Source organism: Alligator sinensis, unplaced genomic scaffold (assembly GCF_000455745.1).
Source record: "Alligator sinensis unplaced genomic scaffold, ASM45574v1 scaffold611_2, whole genome shotgun sequence".
Lineage (NCBI taxonomy): Eukaryota > Metazoa > Chordata > Crocodylia > Alligatoridae > Alligator > Alligator sinensis.
Window position 1 is genome coordinate 1,343,019 of NW_005841869.1, and position 20,358 is coordinate 1,363,376.

General features: G+C 43.0%; 1 protein-coding gene across 1 annotated transcript; it reads right to left on the bottom strand.

Annotated features, from left to right (window-relative positions):
* Positions 1-6: 6 nt before the first annotated feature.
* RAB14 (RAB14, member RAS oncogene family) lies at positions 7-13,276 on the bottom strand. Its single transcript, XM_006016884.2, has 8 exons — positions 13,195-13,276; positions 10,954-11,012; positions 8,365-8,418; positions 6,427-6,604; positions 3,626-3,692; positions 2,682-2,769; positions 2,293-2,323; positions 7-736 (listed from the first exon to the last, which is right to left on the bottom strand). Exons 2-8 carry the CDS (start codon positions 11,003-11,005, stop codon positions 559-561), a joined length of 648 nt encoding a protein of 215 aa, XP_006016946.1. The 5' UTR covers positions 11,006-11,012; positions 13,195-13,276; the 3' UTR covers positions 7-558.
* Between the last annotated feature and the right edge of the window lie 7,082 nt (positions 13,277-20,358).

The window sequence follows — 20,358 nt, forward strand, 5'->3', positions numbered from 1 at the left end:
TGTGCTAGGCTAAGATGGCAGTCCGTCGTCTCCTCCTGCAAACCATCTCCTCGCCCCCACTGCCCGCGCCACAGGGAATCCCTCCAACAAAAGCACATGGTTTCAGAGCCCCTTTTCTACCATCAGAAGTCATTTCACAGCAAATAAACTTATCTGTTACTATAGACAGCTTGAGAAGTTACAGGTGGGGCAGAAAGGCTGAAGAGAGCAGAAAATTAAACCGTCCAGAAGACAAAGCCCTGCAAAAAAGTATGAAATCATGAGTCCAGCATCAGTGCTCAGTTTAAATCATGTACTGGTGACACTATCACAAGGACAATCAAGGAGGAAAGAAAAAAAAAACTTCTAATTTACCATGCAGGAGAGGTTTATTACTCTACTTGCTTCTGATAACCTGATTACATCTAAAGTTGTTTAGCAGTTTAGTACTGTGTTAAATTGTTGTCTCAGAGTTTTAATTAAACCCAATAAGATGTACAGAAGACGATGAAGCAGTCAAAAGCACTGCTTCCAACAGACAGAGGTGAAAGGTCAGAAATGGAGCCGTGGAACATGTCACTAGCAGCCGCAGCCTTCTCTCTGAGGCTGGGGTTCGCTGGTTAGCCGCCCCCCCTGCGGAGCTGACGGTTTGTGTTGTACGCCCGACTCTGCGGCATTCAGGTCCAGGCTTCCATCTTGAATGTTCTGGTAGATTTTCTTGGCCGCCTCCAGGAATGCATCCTCCACATTCTCCCCTCTTAAAAAAAACAGAACAAAGTCAGTTCTCGTGTCCACTGCACTGCAGCCTAGGCAAGTCTAGACTTCGATCCAAAAGCCACCCAGTCCTCCAGCCAGCAGACAAGACATGACAACAGAAGTTTTGCTGGGTCTTATGTTCAAAGAGCGACCGCGCACACAGGTGCTGCAGGCAATCCACTGTTAGGCACCCTGAGCACCTACTGGCACGGACATTTTTGATAAAGTAGAATTAAGACGCTGATGGTTTTCAGGTGCAGTTATTGCCAGCTTCAGGGAAAGAAAGCAGGCGTCACTTCACCTTTGAAGCAGGGGGGGATTTCAGACTACCTCCGCTTTAGCGTAGGCTATGTGGCACAAGCAGCTGTACTAGAAGATGTCCAATGGTTTTTTCTAACTGCAACGAAGGACTACAGAAGCGGGCAGAACAGCAAGAAGCTGCCACCATTCGAGTTCTCACTAGTTAAAACTTGCATATTGGGTCTCTGCAGACTACTGCTCCGCTAGCACGGCTGCTACGTAATGGCAGGACCTGGAGGGGAACTGTTATTCTAAAAAGCAGAAGTGGGACTGCGCTCCTGTTTGGAAAAAAACAAACACCCTTTTCCAACTGTTTTACAAATCACTCACTTCTCTCTGCCTTGCTTTCATGGGAGCTCTGGGGCAGTGCTCCTAGAAGGCTCCCAGGAAGCAAAAAGCCTGAAAGCTGGGGCTGCCCAGCTCCTGAGGACGGGGGAAGCTCAGGTTCCTTGAAGCTATGCAAGAAAGCAGGCAGCTTTCCCACACAAATCTGTGCAGCCTCCAGCCGATTTGTGAAGAGACTGGATTTGTGACAGTACTGTGACTGGATTTTGCCAATACCATGAAAAGCATCTTGCTGTTTCTGTCCAAGTTTCTCGCTCCCTTAAGAGCGACCAGAAGCGTGTGTCAGTGGGTCCTTCCAACTCTAATGCAGTCTATGGAACAGCACGTCCTAGCTTTGCAAGAAGATATGGCAGGCCTCTAGTTAGAGTATTGTTAGACCTGCAAAGACACGTGTGCCTACTGCCAAGTGCAGAGGTCACCTGGACCCCACTTACAAAACCCACTACAGCAATATAAGCGTTTGGGCAGTTCAAGTCAATTTGCAGCTAAAAGCACGTGCACAAATGAAGTGCCCCCCCTCCTGCCCCTCGTGGAAGTGTTGCAATCAATATTAATTTCCTGTCCCTACTCCCGGGGATGCCCTATCAGTCTGCTAGAACAGGTCACAGGCTTGCTTGCAAGGTGGGCCAGAAGTACAAGAGCCGCCACCGTACAACTCCAAGTCAGGAGCAAGATGGATTGAAGTGGAACCAGAAGCCAAGCTTCCTTCTACCTTGTGATGTTATCTTATCACAAGCCAATCCATGAAGCATCATTTGCTGGTGCTTACAAATCCCCAACATGCCGTGTTATAAAAAAACCCAACTATACGCCCCCCCCACGGAAAGATCCTATTTCCCCAGAGACAAACAGTCCGCTTTGCTTGTTAGCACGCAGCAACCACTCCTATTTGGCATTAGACCCACCACTTACGTTTTTGCACTTGCTTCAAGGAACAGTAAACCTAGTTGGAAATAAAAATCGACAATTAAGATGCAAGAAATGCTTTCTGTTCAAGAGACCAATACCCCAGTCACTACAGCCATCCACAGACTGATGCCTTGCATGGTAATGATGATATTGTATAGCAATACTTCAATGAAGTTTAAAATTAGGACATCTATCTGCAAGCATTTTTTTTTTTATTAAAAGTAAGCAGAAGTTAAAATTAAGCCAAGATGAGCTCACAAGAGATAGCAGAAGTTCACCCTCCGCCGTGTTACTCTGGAAGTAGTACACTTTCAACAGCTTGCAGTTACCGGAGCTGAAGGTTCACATCGACACGGCTAGTCAGAAATGTAATAGCTCAAAAAGAAACGCACCGTTTTCTTCAGCAAATTGTTTGGCCTCTTCATATGTAACATCTCTCTGTGCTTCCAGATCTGCTTTGTTTCCTATGAGGATTATCACCTGGTTCAGAACAAAAGAAGTTAGCCTTGGAAGAGTTTAACTGCTCTTCTATCACAGTCCCTCTATCAGAGAGCTTTTAACAGCAAAGGCTTTGGACGGGGGGGCAGCCTTTGGGTGCCGCATTCAACTCTTTACTACTGCAGGATTCTCATGACAAAAGGGCGTTAAAATATGGGTAGTTCAGGGGGAGGGGAAAGAGAGACGGGACAGGACGCCAGCCTATATGAAAGCGGTCCCTAATTTACATCTCGTGTGCGTATCCAGAATCATCTACTGATCTGGCCAGCACTCACCCTTTTTCTTTCACTATTACAAAGGGCAAGACAGCGGAAAAGGACTCCTGAAATTCAACTGCACCTGCTGGTTGACTTTCACACTCCAGGCTGAGATCACAGGGCTGGAAGTGCTGCTGCAACTTCTCTTTCAGATTTGGTGCCCTCAGAAACAACTACGTCTCAAAACACTGTGTGTAACGCAAGAAACTGAAGACTAGAATCATGCGACAGATTAAGGGAAAGTCCCAAGGCCTTTAAGGGGAGACAAAAAAACTGGGAGAAAGACACCGAGTCTTTGTCCGGAGAAACTATCCAAAGTTATATTTAAATTCTGACACTTGGGGGAGGGGGTCTAACACTGACCCAAATAAAGTTATCCCACAGGTTAAATGCAGCAAAATAGATCCCTAGCAATAAAGGCTGGGGAAGCATGAACTCGCTGCATGTGCCGGGGCAGAGCAGTAAGTTTATTTAAACCGTTACTTCTGTGAACTGACGGTACTTCCAACACTGCAAATCTTGCTTTGGGCACGACCTTTAATGCAAGTGTCTTAAACACAAAACAAAGCCTTCCAACTTACAGTATTTGGATTGGTGAGGTTCCTTGCATCTGTCAGCCAGCTGCTTAAATGGTTATACGTGCTTCTTCTGCAAAGAATCACATGCAGTAAGTTTAACTAGACGGCAGTTCCTGTACATCACCTCAACGCCGCAGCATATTATTCGGTAGGTGTTTTCCCCCCCAAAAGTAACACTCCCACCCCCCACAGGAAGTATTATGTTCTACTCCGTTTCAGCGTGGCCGTTAAAAACAAAACTAACTCTCTCCGTATCAGCACAGGCAGACTCCTACTTCAAATGTGACATTGCTGCTTTCTTCAGGAACCCGTGCTTCATGAAGGACACTGTGTTGTGTAAAATGTATTAAAAGATTTCTCGTCAGTACTCCTAAGGGACATTTGACTGCAATATACTGCTTACTTAACCCTGCATGAGAGTACTCCTTCCTTCATCTCTAGGTTTTCATCTGTGCACACCGAATGGAGGGCATCAGAAGTACAGAACCCTAGACCAGAGGACAAGTTGTGTGCACCATCTCCACTTATGTAGCGCCAGGGAAACTGCACACAACGCTTTCAGGTTTCTTAATTCCCGCCCCCCGGTCCTCTGTGGCCTTTCTACAATATCTGGTTCTGCTTGTAACAGTTTTTTCATTTGCTGCATGCTGAACAGAACACCATTGCTTGCTCAAATTAGGGAAACACAGACCGTCGTTTTATGACTTCACTTTCATTTACAATACTAATTCTGACCTCCTTTGAGACTCTCATTGCAGTCCCTGCAGGGGACATTAGTTTAGAAAGAAAATAGCCTCTTAACCTCTGCAAGGCACTCCGGGAATAGGAACTGCTACCTTGTAGTCACTCGCACATGGGATGGTTTTCAGACTGCTTAGACTTGGCAAGCTCTTCCTAATCATTCCTGCATGACAAGACATCTTGGCTGCAGGAGACTAAGAGCCAGGGGGAAGCTGTAGCAGAAGCTATGAAAATGAAACCCACCATTATTTTCTCAATGAGGAAAAGCTAGCTCCTTACAGCAGGCCTATGCTACTGCCGTGTGGAGCTAGAGAGAGGACGCTGGTGCGTGCCCGGAGCCACACCAATGGTACATGTGGCAGAGATGTGGGTTTTCCGGAGAAATTTGAATTGGAAAATTTTCCATTGCCCTAAATAGAGCATGATCTGATTTAGCATATTTATTTGATTTATATTTAGTAAACAGCACCGAAAAAGTACCCCCGTGTTAATTTTGTGTCCAATAGCCACAAGTATTCGAACTGAAATGTTTAATGTTTTCCTAATCAAATGTTATATTCAAACAAATTCAAAGCTGTGTGTGGAACCAAGTTATTTTTACTGGAATACTTGTAAAAATGTAAAGAAACACATAATAACATGCACTTCCCTTACATTATTTTCCTTAAATTTAAACAAGCAAAGGCACTGAAAAAACTGTTGACCCATCACAATTTTAGCACGCCCAAAGAACTGTGCATGATAAGCCATGCTTTGGCTTTGCTTTGCCCTGCACAGCCAAGTGGGTGAATTCATAACTTGATTTTTGGTTTGGATTATTACGCGAGTGTACTTACCCTCCTGTTTACAAATCAATCAAACATATACGTACTCTCTCACACACTTCCTAGGGATAATCACCTGAAAAAACATTCATGACAACTTCAAAACTGCCACGCTTGCCTAATATTGTACTGACATCCATTCATTGCTACCAATACATTTTATGAAACAATGAATTTTTAGAAACGGAAAATTTCCCACAGAAAAATAAAGCACTGGAAAATTTTCCGACCCACATCTCTGACACGTGGCAAGGTAGGACATAAAGACTGGGCACACGTGCCCGCTCAGTGTTTGGGCAGAAATAAACTAAGACCTGCCCTTGGTTTTCTAAGCGTATGCAAAAGAGGGACATATTTCTAGCACTGGGGACATTCAGAAAGGCCACACGCCCTACTCTTGAGAAAGCACGCATTTCTGGACATGCCTCAATTCAAAATCGGATGTTTGAAGTCTAGATGTTTTCTGCGTACAACATGCAACGGGGCAGGTAAGACAAACCAGCAGTATGGCAGTCAAACTGTAAATAATATGTTAAACTAAGCAAGTGAGCTGCAGTTGGGAGTGCAATTTGAGACTGCAGTTTTACTGTGAAAACTTGTCAGTGGAGTCATCTCACTAACCTTCAGGGTACCTGGTCTTTGCATATTCAACAGATAGAGCCCTCCTTTACCTCGGGGATTGTATGCATTCATCCTGCTATCAGGTCCCCACTATTCCCTCAATGCAGGAAAGCCTAGACCTCCTCAGTGTCAGCTATGCCAAGGACAGTTATTAGCTAGAACGGGTCATCATATGCTTTTATTAAGCATGTTTATAGGCCAATACAGAATGCAATGCCCCAGCATTTCACATTAGTTTCTCCCTGAAGGAAGTACATTTCATCCCATCTGTATTATGAAGTGAGCTTCTAATTGCTTAAGTCAGACAGACAGTAAGTACCACCTTTCAAGCAAGATAGCTAAATTAGCTGAGGGAGATCTGGCCTAAAAGGGGGTGGATTCTCAGAATTATCAGGGAAAGAAAAAGGGATGTTTTATAATCCAAATTCACCATCCCAAAACTGAACCAAGTTTAGGGGGAAAAAAACCCAAGGGGACAGAACCTCAGTCAGTCTCACATACACACAGAACATCTCGGAAAAGCCACATCCCAACAATTTTGAAAGAGAAAAGCTGCTAGTCATGCCCCTGCGATAGTTTACGGCTAAAATCTACAGGCGAGAGTCATCAATACCTTACCTAGTAATATCATAGACCATGAGAGCTCCTGCCGCTCCTCTGTAGTAGCTTCGTGTTACAGCCCTAAATCGTTCTTGTCCCGCTGTATCCCAGATCTGCAGTTTAATTTTTTGGCCACTAACTTCAATTATTCTTGTACCGAATTCAACACCAATTGTATGAGGACAATCAGCCATAACTGTCACAAAGATAAATCAAAAGTTCAGATCTTTCTACCAGCAGTCTTCTCTTCCGCAGAGCAGAGTTCCAGCATAATTTATTTTCATGGGGGGGGGGGACTAACAAAAAAAACAAAACACAACAAATCTTATCTACATTACACCTCTTCCCAACTTTTACCAGGGTTAAGTAAGAGACACTGGAAGAGGGGTCACGTCTTTCGCGCAGTGGTAATTTTAGAGTTTCACCAAGCATTAAGAAAGCAATGACCATTTTGCTCAGAAAATGTATTACATGCAACATCCGCCTGGCAATGTATGCTCTAAATCGGAGAATTTAGTTTTCGGAATAAAATACCATTGTGAAAATAATTTTAAACTTGAGGCACGCTAGAAAGAACAACAGTTGTGTAAGAATTAGGAAAACACTTAAATTGCCAATATGTGATTGAAAGCCTCTATAACCTCATAACTAACTAGATCTGGATCAGATCAAAAATCCACCCACTCTTCATACCGCATCTCATAAGGGCATAAAATACCGATTCTGAACATGCAAGGAAAAACTTTTAGACAGACACCGAATAAGGTAAGACTTATTAACCCCATCTGCTGATGATAGTCATACAGCCTGAAGCATGACAATTTATTGCATTTAAAAAGGATTCAGCTTTAGGGATAATATATGTATATAATCTAATGTGTGTAATTATGTGTGTGTATATCTATCTTGCCTGGCTTCAGCATTATTTTATACCCACTAACTCCATGTCAGTGAAACAAGCTACTGTCTCATCAAGAGTTTCACCACACAGAAGAGACTGCTTGGCTCTGCCTTTCTTATTAAAATGTTGTTTGCAATGGACACCGTTCAAGGCTTCCAGTTGTCACTTAGCAAGAGCACTCAATTTATAGCCAACATCCATTCAAAGGAGCACGCCGAGCACATCAAGGACATTTAGCTGCTCTTCTAGCTGAAGTTTTGCAGTTCTTACAGGTATGCTATTTACTAGAAGTAAGCTTCCCAGAGAGCCGTAAGAAGCTCAAGAACAGCCAGACTCCAATACCACTGAAGCAAGTTGTACTAGCAGCATCCACTCAAGTACTGCTTCTGTTAATCATACCATGTTGCTAACGTGGCATAAAGGACACTGCAGTAAAGCCAGTTACTATACCTTTTAAAGCAAGGATCATGCTGAAAAGCAGCCACGATTCAAGGTCAGCTATGAAAAACTGATGTTTTTAGCAAGTAAAATGGTGCCTTTGATTTTTGGTAGGGAAGGAGAGTGCAACTCATTACTAATGGTGTGTTTAAATTACCACCTATCCTCAAAGCTGCCAGAATACAGAAGAGCTCAGTGTGCTAGAAATAACAGCAATGTGAGTGTGGGAGTATAAAAGTTTAAGCTTTACCCATAAACCCCACCTAGCCTTGATGTTTGCTCTATTTCTTAGAGCTATCATGTAGTGTCCTCTTGTCCACATGTATACATGCGGCGAGGAATGATAAAAAGGAATATCCCGGTCTCGATTTCTTGACAGGAAGTCATGCAGGTGACCTGACAGGCACCAGGCAGCTCAGCAGTGGCTGCAGATATACAAATGAACCAATGGGCCAAACAGCAACTCCAAGGAGGAGGCTGCATTCACAAATACTGAATAACTGAGACCTGTGTTCATGCAGAGTCAAAGCATATGCACTGGAAGAGAGCTTTAAAAACCAGGAAGGCAAGGGAATAGGAACAAGGCAAGCACCGAGGCTTTGAAAGAAAATACTCACATTTCTTTTCTGTGAATTGATGAAGCAAGCAGGATTTTCCTACACCCATGTCCCCTGTTACAGAAAACACAGTTACTGTGCTGGTAAGTGGTTTCAGAAGCTACATTTTCTTCAATTTAAAAATCACTTAAAATTTGCCAGACAAGTGGTTTGTTCAGCCCTGCTATGCTATTCCAGACAACAGGCAATGTTCCACCCCATTACTGTCCTTCATGTGTGTGTCCTCCCTACTACTTCATTCACAGGCAAGAAAGAATATGACCAAAAAAATAAAAAATCAGTTTCATGCAGGAATACTGTTACTGGTAAAACTTTAAGAGCCAAGCCTTCAAGGAGGACACCAGCTTCAGCACCCCAATAAACCACAAAGCCCCATGCATCCAGTACAGGGGACAGTACAGCAGGACTACGACAAAAAACAAAATCTTGCGATTTGAGTGCCTAGGGCAAAGCTCAAGTGTCCTGGCCCAGCACGTGCCACACCTCCCTCTAACAGCTGCTCCCATTGGCTATGCACCCTATCCCTACAACTGTTCTGTTCATGTAATTACCTGAAGCCCATGTCTGCTGGACCCAAAATGCCCCAACTTCAAACACTGGCACAAACCCAAAAAAAAAAATTGATATTCCCATACACCTACCACTCAGCCCCTGTGCTGCTTTTGCAGCACCCAGGGAGCAAGAGGGGAGTATTCCCCTAACAGTGGTGTTGCTGTGGCACTCTTACATGTACCTTTGCAGGCCTTTGTTTGCACTGCTGGGTGCCTTTTTGCCTGCTCAATGGTGGGAGAAATTTGTTTTAATGGTACAATGCTTGAAACAGCAAAGAATTAAAGGGCATACTGGAGGTTTAAGCCATCTGCACCCACCTTCTACTCTAAAATTGTATGCTGTGTAGTCACACCCAGGTACTGGTACACATGTATTATAGCAACACTGAAGCACAAGCGCCTTTTACTAGGAAGCTATTAAAAACCCTTTTTCAGATTTCCCCACACACTTCCAGTACCACTTACAGAGTCCAACAGGTCAGTGAAACAAGCTGTACAAAACATCTGTTATAGTAGCACCATCTCCATACTGCAAGCATTCTCTGGAGCAGGGGTAGGCAACATTTTTTTGGCCGGAGTCCCGAAAAAACCATGTCTACCTTGGAAGGTGCCGGAGTGCCGACACACCGGAAGCAGCTGGGGCCCACAGAGCCTAGTCTGCTTGCAGCCTCCTAGCTGCCTGCTGGGAGCAGCCTGGGCTTCGTGGCTGGCAGCAGCTGCTTAGAGCCCAGGCTGACGGTGGTGTGCCGAGCAAAATGGTTTTGTGTGCCATGCTTGGCATGTGCGCCGGGGGCTGTTGACCCCTGCTCTGGAGGTTTCTATTGCAGATTCAGAAATTAGTTTTTAAAAATGAAACTGTCTGTTACAGATTTGAAGACTTGTTCTTACAAAGACTTGCCTTTTACAGAGGTGGGTTCTTTTTAAGTGTAGTATGCAAAGTCATCCCTGGCCACCCAGGTAAAGTCTGTACTGATTTCCTATCAAACCTACACAGAGGTCAAGCTAGAGCCAAGGACGGTGACCTAGATGCTCAATTCTCATCCAAAGAGAGTTTGGTATATGGAAAGGTGTACCTCCTGCCCTGTCCATAGGCTGACAGTCTGCAATACCAAGTTAGAGCAACCCCAGACATTGCTCTGACTTCAAGTCTAGGTGGCTCTGTTGAAGATGCCAGGAGGAAGAAGCAGGAAACCAGGACAAGCCTGGCTCCTCTCAGGCTCTCGACACTGAATTGGGGTTAAAAAGGCAGCCAAAAAGAGCTAATGACTTGACATATTGCAAAAAATGTAACAGAGAGAGAGAAACAACCTCACCCTGCTCAGAGAATGAGTATCTGCACTCTTCATTCAAAAGCACATGCACGGTCCTCTCCAAAAGCACCTCTCAGTACTCAGTTAGCTTAAGTGCAAAAACCATATTGGTTTGCTGCTCTTTTTCAGAGAGCAACTAACATGCCCAAAAAGAGTAGCTAAAGGATCCAACTGTGGCCATCTGCTTTGTTTTCACAGTTGTGGTATATTCTTTAGAGAGTGAATATTTCTGCAAGCCTATTCAATTTCCCATATCCAAAGAAGGTTAACTATACTATGTTTAACAAGCACCAGAAAACCAAGTCTACAAAGATGCAAGTGCTTGGAAACTAGAAGTCAAAATTCTGGAGGATAAATCAAATGCAATTTAAACTACTCAAGGGAAGTAATGCTCAGAAGGCAAAAAGGTAGGCAAATTTCAGTAAATAATTCATGTTTACCACAGTAAAAGTATTCACCAATGGATTTTTGTGGGGCTAAAAGATAAGGACAAGACTGCATTTCTTCTCATGCTGAGATGTACAAAATGAGCTTTGTATATGAATACATATTTAACTGAAAGTTAAAAAGGCCACAGGCACTGACTAGTAGTTTAAATATACTTAAAGTGTCTACAGGCAAGCTTCTATGCAAGTAAGTTTGGGCTTTTGGGGCTTTTTTTGTTTTCTGGGTTGGAGGCAATATTTTTTTGTTTTGTGATCACAAGCATCTTGCAAGTCTATACTTACCAATAATGATGTACTTAAAGATGTAGGAGTAGTTGTAAGGTGCAGTTGCCATTGTGGCACTGAAAAAAAAAGCAAAAACAAAAAAAATTAGCCATGAGAACTAGTTACTAAATAAGGTCTTAGATTAATTCCTCCCCTTCAAAGGATTTCGAACAAGTGTACGTTCTCCTACAGCTGCCTTTTCATTCACAACTGAGAACTTGTGTTGCATTTCCATGCAGTCAACAGCTCAAGTTCTGCAGAAGTGCTTACTAACAGAAGAGATCTCGCAACAGACCATTCTTCCAAATCATTCATTCAAAAGCCTTTTCCAAACAATTTCCCAACCAGTGGTTTAACTACTTAGACACCAGCAGCAACTTCTGCCACTTGTTTGTACACTTACAGATGTTCACAGTTTGAACAGGAGAAAATAAGAGTGAAATGTCCTACTTTTTTTTTTTTTTTTCTTCTTCATTAGAAAACAAAAGCCTCCTAAAAGTCATTTACTCTTATTTTTTTGGTATCTAAAGCAAGTATTTTCTAGAGAAAAATTATTACCACATGCTATTAAGCCATAAGTATACCAACTGTTTTGTTATGACAGTTTAGTCCATTTTTAAGTGGTTTTACACGCAGCAACAGATTCACATAGTCTGGTTTTGAAGTCACTTAGATCATTCCAGTTCTCCAGAGGAAAGGTACTTCATATCTTGTCCTTTAAGCGAGAAGTCTAGACTAATCTTAAGTGCCCAAGCGTTTGAGAGACTGGAGCCACAAGTCAGATGTTCAGGAAATTGGTCAACATTCCTGTGGCTTTAATCAGCATGGTAGAGCTGTTTTGTAGAGCTCTGGTTTGCAGCAGCAAGATAAAGTTCCATCATTAGATGTTACAATTAGCTCTGGCCCTGTAATATCACAAGTTTCAGAGAGAACCAACAGTCAAATCAAGACTTCTCCTCTGGTCCTAAAAACCAGTGATGGGACTTTCTTTCCTCCTCCCAAGATGCATAAGGCGATGTGAAAAGACAAAACCTCTCCTGCTGCTGTCAAACAGGAAGCCAAGTATGGATTTCAAAACAAACTGCCTCTTCAAACAAGGATACAACACTAGTGGTTAAACCAGCAACCAGTGTTCAACTTCTTGTACAAATAGCTGAAGACCTTCAAAACTTACAGTACCAGCAGTTGAATGTGCATCCATATAAAACCAAAATATTTACAAATACAGCTTGCATTCAGGGCAGATGAATGTTTGCAGCCCAAGGGCAATAAGGGAATTCCACGTCAACAGTTTTGTCAAAGTGAACATACCCAGATTTGAGCAGTGTCCCAGCCCAGTTTTATAACATACTACAAAGCTACTGAAGCATGTCCCAGTGAGAGCGTTCCAACCTCTCAGTACCATTAGGAACATCTTTTCTCCCATCCTAACTACACAGAAACTAAAACTTGACAACTACCTGATTTTGCGGCAGGATTGTCAACGAAGAATCATACTACAGCTCACTAAATAGGGCAGGGGGTCAGACTCGATGATCTACTGAAGTCCCTTCCGACCCTAAGCATCTATGAAATAGCAACGACTAACGTGCTAGAATAGGCAGATTATTCTGTATTTGGACATGCTTTATGATATTAAAGTTTTAAATCAATTACCTGATCTCTGCACCCAAAGCAATCCCATACTATGAATTAGACATGTGTTTTAGGTGGTGTGATGATAAAGGATGAGACTGAGAGACTTGATTTCCCGTCTAGTCTGAAACACCCTATTTCCCTTTAGAATGAAGTACTAATTAAATAAAAATTGAACTTTCAAGAGAGACTCACATAAAGTCCCAATTCTGGCATTAGTCGCGAGAAAAATACAGCCTATTTGTTTCTGACCCTCACAGCTGTGGAAAACAGCTAATGGCTCAGAAGAATCCACATCATGAGACTGAAAGATTGTGAACATCTCAGCCGACGACTGTGAAGTAGGAGACCTGCCCACCCCTATGTAATGGGCATCCTGCAAAGGCAGCTCCTTAATGTTTAAGGGCCCCAAAGAGTGGCCTCCCCCCTACCTTTTATCATACCTGGACTATATTAAAAAAACCTTCAGAGACCTGATGCAAGTAAAGAGGCTAGAACAATTTGATGATATGCATGGACATGATTATTACACTACATACCAGGTCTTATTAAATAGAGGAAGACTTTAACATTTGGTTGCAAGTGCAAAAAAAAAAAAAAAAAAAAAAAAAAAGTTTCCCTTACCGTTATTAATTTTTTTATTAATGGTGACTCCCACAACTCACTGCAAATTTCTCCCACCCTGAATGGAGTTATCCACCATCATTTACAGGTCACTTTGGTTTCAGATTCAGTGCTGCAATTCTGGGCTTACCAACATGGCTAGAAAATGTTAAATCAGAAAGCAAACAAAAATATAAGAAAAGTAGGGAGATATATCCATCTATCTGCCTACCTGCTTGTGAAAACAAAAATATAAGACAAGAAACTTAGTATGGAACTAAATTCATTGCATTTTAAGTGCAAGTTAGTTAGATGAGGATGAAAAGAAAGATCAAGCTGTCATTACAGTCAGACCACTATGCTATAAGCCTGTCCCCTTTCAGTTCTTGTTATTATTCCAAGAGGATGACCAAAAACTTACGGGCTACATTTCTATAATAATAAAGTCACCAACACCTCCACCACCACAGGACAAGGCAGGAAGTATTGGTACGGTACTCAGTCTGAAGTGTGATTCATATTCCTAAATATCTATTAACCCAGTATGCTACAGCAATTGCCTGACAACTATGTATTCTCTATGAATTCGAGCACAGTACACTAAATATATGCAATTTAACTTCTTGAGAAGAAGGGTGCCACAAAGAATGTACAAAGCAATTTTTGTATTAGACCCAACACCTTAAGTAAGGGTCAAATCTAAAGAGATTTTCTTACTATTTTAAGTAAGGAACGTAAAATTATTCTAACTGAAGAACTAAATTTTATGTAAAGAGATGCTAGATTTATTTCTCCTATTTATGCAGCTCTCAAAGTGGCAAGCAACTAAAATTGGCAAAGGTACTCAGGCCAGATGAAATACCCAAGACATTAAGATTTAGTTAGGAGCTCATAAATTAAATGCAAGCAACACAACCCATTGAAGCTGGTCTTACACTAGCTTTTGCTTTAAAAAGACCGCATTTTAATGCATTTACAGTTTAGAACAGCGACTCTCAACTACGGTGCCACAAAATCTTTTTAACGGCTGCCGCGCAAGATCTGCACTGTTGGTGTGCAAACACCTACACATGATTCACAAGATAAATGTGGGTTTATCTTGTGAATGTGGGTTTAAAATAAGAATCCATAGCATCAAAAGCATTCTGTTGTACAGCCATTGTGATCTTTCTGCGATTTGCCGAGGAAATTGCTCAATAATTTTCCCCACAGTCAAAAAGGCAAGTGACAGCTAAGAGCTGGTTTTCTGAGGGGTGCCTATAGTCTAAGGAGGTTGAAAACCACTGGTTTAGTACTTTTAAAATATGCAATTCCAACTCGTCATTATTAGTGCTCTCAATGCAAGTGTAAAGTCTGAGGCTGGCGACTTGGGTCACACAACGATTCCACTACTACTTTTGCCCTTTCTCTATGGACACAGATTTTACTAGCTCAGACGTTATAGGTAGCGCCATATCTTTTCTATACCAGGCATTGACAGGCTGCCAAGTGCTACCACACTTAATTCTGGGGTGTGCCACAGGTTGGTCACTCCTGGCATATGTGCCAAAACCAACAGAAGCAGCCTGTGGCATGCAGCAGATCAGGGAGGGGACAGGTAGCAGCAGCAGCAAACAGGACAGGTGGCTGAAAACAGAGCAGCAAATTGGGCAGGAGGCAGAGCAGCTGATCAGGCAGGGGAAGGGGATTGGAGTGGCCCTCAGGGAAGATATGGAGCTAATCTGTAGTATGCCTGCCAAAAAAGGTTGGCCGCCACTGGTCTAAGCAAAGACTCAGGCATCTACATTCATGATTTTGGGAAATATTTTGGGCACTTAGAAGAATAATTTGATTGGAGAAATTTTCAAGCTGAATGTCGTTTTGAGAGAGACAGTGTAGACTGTTACCCAGAGATACATCATCAACCTTTGCAACCGGCCAGAGAAGTTTGCTTTACCTTTTGACCATCTTTTCTGAACCCCTGGTACGGAAGTTGGCATTTCTTTATTCCACCATCAGTAGTTTGACCAATGGGCTCTTACATGCATCAGGATGGGTCTAGGTGTAGCTGTCCTGCCTTGGTACAGAAGGCCGGACTAGATCTCTAAACGCCTAGAGCTCTAGCCAGAAGTCATTACAGTTCCCAGCTCCTCTTCTCTTTCTGCTATGTTCTGTGAGATGCAGTGACTAGACAGGGCCCTATTAAAGACTCAAATACATTGGCATTTTTCTGTAATGAAAAAAAAAAAAAAAAAATTTCGCCCCCCACACCACCCGATTTTTTTTCCGCCTTATATCTCTTCTTTTTTTTTTTTGACCTCCTCTGTGCATGGCAATATATGGTTCATTTCCAGAGCAATTAGCTTAGAACATCTACATATGATTACACCAGAAAGAGCAGTGCTAACTAAAATACTTGCACTATTTAATCTGAAGCCATATTAAAATAACCTCTTTTTATGAAGGTACAAGTCCTTCATTTTTATCCAACTTCCAAAAAGACCCAGATGTTAATACTGCCCAACTTACATATTCCTAGGTCTTTAGCAATTTAAGACAATGAAATGGGAAGGAAGCAAAATGGATCTTCTATACTGGTTACAGAAAGTTTCTTAAAAATGTGAGTTTGATGCTGCAGAGTCAGTCTTCAAATTTTTCTAAATACTCGGTGCTTAGGAGAGTCCAGGGCCTTGTGATCATCATTGTAACATAGATATAAGGCTCAAAATTTAAGCAAAAAATTATAATATTAAAGCAATTTTGTTAAGAACAAACTGGTTTTGTGGAATACAAAAAAAAAAATCTGCCCTAATGGTTCAAACTAGATAAGCTTGCTTACAAGCAAGTATGAGCTGTGTAACCTTTACTTTGGTGAAACATCTACCTTACACATGCAGTGGATCAAGACATTAGCTTTCAATGTTTCACTAGAGTAATTAAATACCCTAACCATAGAAGTATTTAAAACAAATCAACTTATTAGCTTAAAAAAAAAAGTTACAGGTACACAAACTGTCAAACTTAACCATGATGTGAATTTAATCGCTCGCACTCAAAATTGATATCATTTCACCTATTAGCCAGCAACATTTTAGTTTCTTAATTTGGTAGCGCTGTTGTCCATTTGTTTTTACATGAACATTTCTAGTGCTTTAGTATCTAAAAAAGCCTTAAATCAGGTCATCATTTCACTGCAGAGCTGTGGAAAGACAGGTACTGCTTCCAATTGCTCAAATTAAAGACATACCAGGTGAACTAGATGGTATGTGGGAAAAGGCAGACAGAAGCATGGGGGGGGGGGGGGGGGGGAATACTTTACACACTAATGAATAAGCCATCTGCTCCAGCAAATTTGTCATCTCACAACTCTACATTCAACAGAACGGGTCAAGCTAAAATAGAGATCTCTTGTGCTTAGCGTAAACAGTGATAACTTCATACCAATTGCCTACCTATCACCACACTGTTTACCCATGCCCACACCCACTACCTTGCAATAAGATCTGGGAACATAGCTTCTACGTGCCTATTCAGGGTTTTCAGTCCAGCTATAATGCTGTCCTCAACCTCAGTTCTTTGGAGAACCCTGGACTCAGAAACCCCATGTGAACACAACTCAGCATAATCCAATACTTGCTTCTTCTTGAAAGCAGAATTGGAGGACCGTCTACCATTTCGTGCATCTGTTGTCAATATGCAAGCGGAGGAACACAAACACAGGGAAATAAGCAACTGCAACCCTTGCCCACCTGGCTGGCATCCTTATTCAGTTTTAACTGGCAAATTTCTCCTGGGTTCTAGCTCTAAATTTAAGTTGCATTGTGCATACCCCCTCCCTTTGACACAGAGCTATGTTACAAATTAGCCTGCAGCGTGCTGGCAGACAGAAATCCTCTCCTAATTTCCAGCCTAGGTAGAATTACAACCAATGTTGAGCCATTTGTTCTTGTATGAACATTGCCTTTCACCTGCCCTGAAGGGCTACACATGATGCACCCCTGCCCTAGACATCTTATTAAGGCTTCTTAAAACTTGTTCCAGAGAACACCTAGTGCCTCTAGCAGTCTTCAAATTGATAGGTCCTACTCCGTTTCACACAACACAGTACCATTAGGTTACAGAGTGGACAACGGGACTAAAAGCGATATGCAGTTAAAATAGTTTATGCTCTTAAACGATGCAAAGGGAATATCTATCAACCCAGGACCAGCAAAATGTTATGCAGTTATCCAATAGGCATGCAAAAGGAGTATACTGTACTTCAGTTCTTATGACCATCCACTTCCTGTGGAATTTCTCCCTACCCCGTTCTGTATTAAAGAGTGCCTCCCAACTTTGAGTAATCAGCCAACTCGGTCAGTACACTCCTATGGTGTGCATTAAGGTCACTAATGAAGTTATTAAACAAGATCAATCCCAACATCAATCTTGGAAGAACATCACCAGTAATCCCCCCCTCCATACCTCTCAGAATTGAAGGGAGAAGTACTGGTCCATCTGTTGTCATCTCTCTTTCAACCGCATCCTTGCACACCTTACCATACTTCCACTAAGCCCATCTTCTCTGGCCTAAGCAGTTTCTCACGTGGCACCACACAGTAAATGCTCTACTGAAATATCTGACAGTTGGGATCCTTTACAAAATGTGTGCACGTGTATGCATGCATACCTGGCAGGATTTGCTCCCTTCATCCCCAAACACTTATTAAACATGGGCACAGCGCTTGCTTTGCTTGCATGGTAACATCCAGAAGTAGACAGGATTGTTGAAAGTGCCCTCCCTGGACCTGCTGTGCCATGTGCCCATTTTTCCCTAATTCTGGGATGGAAATTAATGCAATCAAATAGTGAAGAAATGATAAGCTCAGAAGTTTGCTTCCACCTATATTGTGGTAATTTCCAAAACCCACTGCCAATTACATCTCTGGCCCCCCTTGGTCAGCTTTTCCTCTAGAGAGGAGACTAATTTATTCAACATTATGGTCATGCCTTGATTATCTCTTACTTCTTCTTTTCCTGTTCTATTTGCACTGCTGAAGACTCTCCATTTTTTTATTAACTTATACAGGATCTAACTCAGTTTCACTTTTGGCAAGTAACGCTATCCCAGCACATTCTGACTACTTCACAGAGTTCTCTGCTGATCGGGCAAGGCTCAAAATTTAAGTCTAGAAGCTCCTCAGGCCACCTGACTTCACCAGTTACCTTCTTTAGATACCCAACTTTTCCCTTTCGATATAAATAATCTTGTTCTTCTATCCTTTCATTTAACTCTACCAACTCACTATCAACCCAGGGTTATTTTCCTGGAGCTCTCATATATAATGTTCCCGCTGGTTCCCCAAGCCAAGCCAGAAACACCTTCACTGTTTCTTGGTTCACTTACTATTTTGCTAAGGCATTCACCCAGCCGTGACATCCAACACTAACCAAGCCCCAACAATATCTTTACACAGGTAACTAACCGTTGGCAGTCGCATCATCATCTCCACCATATCCAAATCCAGTTTTGTACATCTATATCAGACTCTTATCACTAGACCAGCAGCATCTTCTATAAAGTGATTTTGGCCCAAGATGGTCTTACCCGTTACCTTTTAATTTCCTTATGGCTGGCAGGTAACGTTAGCATGCATCCGTGTCACCTTGATTTCTATCCAACCTGGACAACATACCTGCGTCCCAGTCACTACCCTTGCATTACGTTTCTGTTATCCCTTTAACTACATGGGTTTCACAACCTGCACCAGTCAGTCAAGTTACTCCATTTTGCTGCCCAAGCTCCTTGCATGAAGCATAAACATTTAACTGGTTTCTTATTAACCACACCCATTTCCCCGGCCAGGTCAGGTAGGATCCTGTCATCTATGGTTTTGCCCAGGTGATAACCATTTCTGCTGCCGCCTTCTGACATCCTTTTATCTAACGTGCCCGATTTTCCTCCTCCTCTGCACTAAAACCAGGGAGCAGATTAAACTAGGAATTGAAAACAGAAGTTGAGACAGATTTGTTTCAAGCTCCAGTAGCAGAGGGAAGTTTCTTAATAGATGCTCTGTTGAATGCGACTCATGTCACAGCTTCTCTCAGACAAGCCACAGGAGGTTTGTTAACTATGGCACAGCTGTATACAACTCTCCAAAAACACCCTGTTACTAAAACACAGGTCCCCAGCTTGGTATAACTCTTGATCAGGATGGGGGGGGGGGGGGGGGGCTTCATTGCAAGATGTGGCAAGAGAGACAGGAGCAGCGTTAAGGAGATGCATCCGGATACACAAGAGTTTGCAAATAAATAAATGGGAGCTGAAAACTCAATACCTTCCCCATTTAACCGGGTATTTTTCACAACGGTTTCCTTATCCAGGATCAGTGTTTTTAAGTACTTGGTTTCCCAAATTTTGAGATGCCCCATTAGAGACAGTTGCTCCTTGCTGCAGCTCAGATGTTAGCGGTGTCCTTCTGTCGGAAAAGGTAGAATTTCTTTTAACCCATATATTCATTCAGCCACACTTGGAAATGGTAACGCTTGCAGCACTGGTATTTCTACCTATGGTCGTATCACATTGCGCACAGAGCTCCAATTTAAACATTCACAGACGTACATATATACACATACAGGTATTAGACGCACATATTTAGCGTTATCGCAGTATACATGCCTACAGAGAACAGCACAGAGGTGCGTTAGCTCTGGTGTCTCCTGCGGTCCTTTCGCCAAGCAACTTAGTTCACGTCCCAGAGATTTACGCCCATTACAGAACCCATTTACAGGTAAACCCCCCCAAAATAAGAGACATCTGCACAGGCGGTATATTTTTGAGAGCGTTAACGCACATCCTGGGGGATCCCCTGGGGCTGGGCTGGTCTCAGGGGGGGCAGGTGACAGGACAAGGAGCAATGGGCTCCGGCTGCAGCCAGGGAAGTCGAGGCTGGACATGAGGAAGACCTCCCTGGCTGGGTCGGGAGTCAGCAGTGGACGGGGCGGCCCAGGGAGGTGGTGCAGACTGCATCCCCGGGGGCAAGGTGCGGGTAGGCGAGGCCTTGCGGGGGGGACGCGGTAGTTGGGGCCGGCCCGTGCACGGGGGCCACCTGCCCGGCCCCAGGACCCGGTTAGAGACATCCCGGGAGCAGAGGGCAGCCCCTCGGCCCCGCCGCTGCCCCCACCTCCCCTCTGCCGAGGCGGGGCCCCGTGCAGCGGGCGCCCGGC